At 39.6% G+C, this 3,063-nt stretch overlaps 1 protein-coding gene across 1 annotated transcript; it reads right to left on the bottom strand.

Annotated features, from left to right (window-relative positions):
• Positions 1 to 1,567: 1,567 nt before the first annotated feature.
• On the bottom strand, positions 1,568 to 2,494 carry LOC128402698 (olfactory receptor 1020-like). Its single transcript, XM_053367020.1, has one exon. The coding sequence runs from the start codon at positions 2,492 to 2,494 to the stop codon at positions 1,568 to 1,570; it is 927 nt and encodes a 308-aa protein (XP_053222995.1).
• Between the last annotated feature and the right edge of the window lie 569 nt (positions 2,495 to 3,063).

Raw genomic sequence — 3,063 nt, 5'->3', positions numbered from 1 at the left:
ATATAACTTAACTGTTAAAATCCCAATTTAAATAACATTGTTGGGTGACTTCCTCAGATCCCCCCTGTGTTTCCATAATAATCATTTTAGCAGTTTTCCGATATCCACATTCAAATACAATTAACTTATTCCATTGATATCTTTCTTTCTTTTCATAATGTTCCCACTCCATAATGCTATTCAGTTCCACCTATTTTATTCCTAGGCCAATTTGGTACTTACAAGTAGTGCTACTTAAATTACATTAGAGTATCTAGCCAAATAGTCCTTAAATTTCTTCCATTCTTCTTGATGCTCCTCTTCTTTCTGTTCGCAGATTCTTCCAGTCAGGTCGGCCAGCTCCAAACAGTCCATCATCTTCATCTGCCATTCCTCCACTGTTGGTATCTCTTGTGACTTCCAGTTTTTGGCTAACAAAATTCTTGCTGCAGTTGTGGCATACAAAAATAATCTAACATCTTTTTGGGGCAGTTCCAAACCTATTATTCCATGTAGAAAGGCTTCTGGTTTCTTAATAAAAGTATATTTCAACATTTTTTCCAATTCATTATATATCTTTTCCCAGAAGTCTTTCACCTTTGGACACATCCACTACATATGGTAAAAGATACCTTGTTTTTCTTTACATTTCCAACATAAATTATCACTCATATGGTAGATCTCTGCTAGTTTCACTCGGGTTAAGTACCATCTATACATCATTTTCATTATATTTTCCTTTAACATCGTACATGCAGTAAACTTAACCCCTTTCTTCCACAACCTTTCCCAATCTTCAAACATTATATTGTGTCCAACGTCTCTTGCCCAATCTGTACATCCTTTGAACGCTGGGAACCTGGCCTCCTCCCCAAAGATATTTCGGGAGGGCAAAATGGCTTGGCCCCTAGGAGATGCCCTCCCACATGAGCCAGCCAGCTGCTTCTGTATACAGGGAATGATAGTGCTGCTCATCTTTCTGTTTCTTGTCCTTGATGCATACTGCTTCTGAACAAAGAGGATTGATTTCACTATCCTGGCTAAAAGTGATTGAGGTTTCTATCCTCTATTCATGGCCTGATAAAAATTACCCTCCATGATTTTACCCAGTTAGGAGAATAACACCACATTACTTTACACAATTGTTCCATGATACCAGAGAGAATGTATGTGAAGGTCTGTGAACATCTAGTTATTTATTTCCATTTATTTAGAATCAGTATATACTACATTTCAATAACAAATGTACTTAACAGAATTTACACAGTAAACCTGGACAACAATTTAAAACATCCTAAAGCATATTTCTCTACTATTATCTGTTCCCTTACTCAAAGAGGATATTCCTTGAGTCTTGTAGGCTCCACTGGATAGATGTTTTTGGCTGTTTCAGACCAGAGGGCAGATTGGAAAGGAGCCCAGGAATTGTCTCCACCTGGATCAGTTTCTGGCCCACTGTAATCCTTCCTTCCCTTTCCCTTTTGCTTTTCGGGTTTCAGTCAAACTTCAGCCAGATGCCAGATACATAACTGCAACCATCCAGCAGTCAATATTTATATAAAGGTTACTGTACAAATAGTTCATATTGTTAGCGAACATACTTCTCCACTACCCGTCCCAAAGCACTCTTCACCTCCTTGTTCCTCAAGCTGTAGATGAGGGGGTTTAGCATGGGTATTACCACCGCATACAACAAAGAGGCCACTTTCTTTCCTTTGGTTGATGAACTAGGTTGGAGATACATAAAGAAAAAGCTTCCATAAAGGATGATGACAGCCATCAGGTGAGAGGAGCAGGTGGAGAAGGCTTTTTGCCGACTCTCAGCTGAACGGATTCTCAGAATAGTGACAACAATATAAGAGTAAGAGATAAGGACTGTCAAATGAGTGATCACCAGGTTAAAGCCCACAAATGCAAACAGCACATACAAATTTACACTTGTATCAGAACAGGAAAGTTGAAGAACTGGGGGAGCTTCACAGTAAAAATGATCAATGACGTTAGGGCCACAGAACGATAAACGAGTCAAACATCCTGTGTGTATCATAGCATTCACTGATCCGGCAATGTATGAACCAGCCACCAGAAAAGCACAAACTTTCTGAGACATGGTGATTGTATAGGTGAGTGGGTTGCAGATGGCCATGTAGCGATCATATGCCATAGCAGCCAGGAGGTAACACTCAGTGGTGGCAAAAGTTGCATAGAAATAGAATTGAACTAGACACTCAGGATACGTAATCGCTTTCCTTTCCCTTAAGAGGTCAATCAGCAGCCTGGGACTGATGGTAGTTGAATAGCAAATGTCTAAGAAGGACAGATTACTAAGGAAGAAATACATGGGGTTGTGAAGGCAAGCATCGACCCTAATTAACAAAAGCATCCCGAGATTCCCCACAATTGTAATGCCATAGTTCATGAGAAACAATGCAAACAAGGTAGCAGCCAACTCTGGACGATCAGTGAATCCCGTGAACACAAACACCTTCACTCTACTGCTGTTCCTGTCAGCCATCTTTCCCCCCCTGACAGAATCAAAGAGAAACAAATGAGGATGACTGAGGAATGGGACAATTCTTAATAGTTTGTTATCAGAAATAAGGGAATCAGTCTTTTCAACTATATGTTTTTTCTTACAAATAAGAGAGAGAGAGAGAGAGAGAGAGAGAGAGAGAGAGACTTTAACCCGTGGAAGATGTCTATGAGACTATGAGATTTAATAGATTGCCATTGGTGGTGAACAGAACTTAATGAATTATAGGAGGGTGGTATTGAATTTCCATCTTTCCAGCTTCAGAATTCAAAGCACTGCCACTACATTACTTAGCAGAGTGTTGTAATACACAACATTAGAAGGTGGTTGATGGAGGGAGTGCAGAGGTTTCCTCAGAAACACCTGTATCTGTGGACAACTTGCTGGTTTACCAACCCTGAGTCATTATTACGCACAACAAACTAAACCCGTCTATAAGGTGTGGTCACCATAGGTGCAGATCTTATTCCTTTAAAAATAGCTTCTGTTTGAAATATATTGATAGCACTTTATTTTTGAGAATAGTTAAGTCCAAGCATTTGCATGCACAT

The sequence above is a fragment of the Podarcis raffonei genome, chromosome 1 (genome assembly GCF_027172205.1).
Source record: "Podarcis raffonei isolate rPodRaf1 chromosome 1, rPodRaf1.pri, whole genome shotgun sequence".
NCBI classification, from domain to species: Eukaryota; Metazoa; Chordata; class Lepidosauria; order Squamata; family Lacertidae; genus Podarcis; species Podarcis raffonei.
The sequence above is the reverse complement of the archived record's forward strand: the minus strand, read 5'-3'. Positions and strand labels throughout refer to the sequence as shown.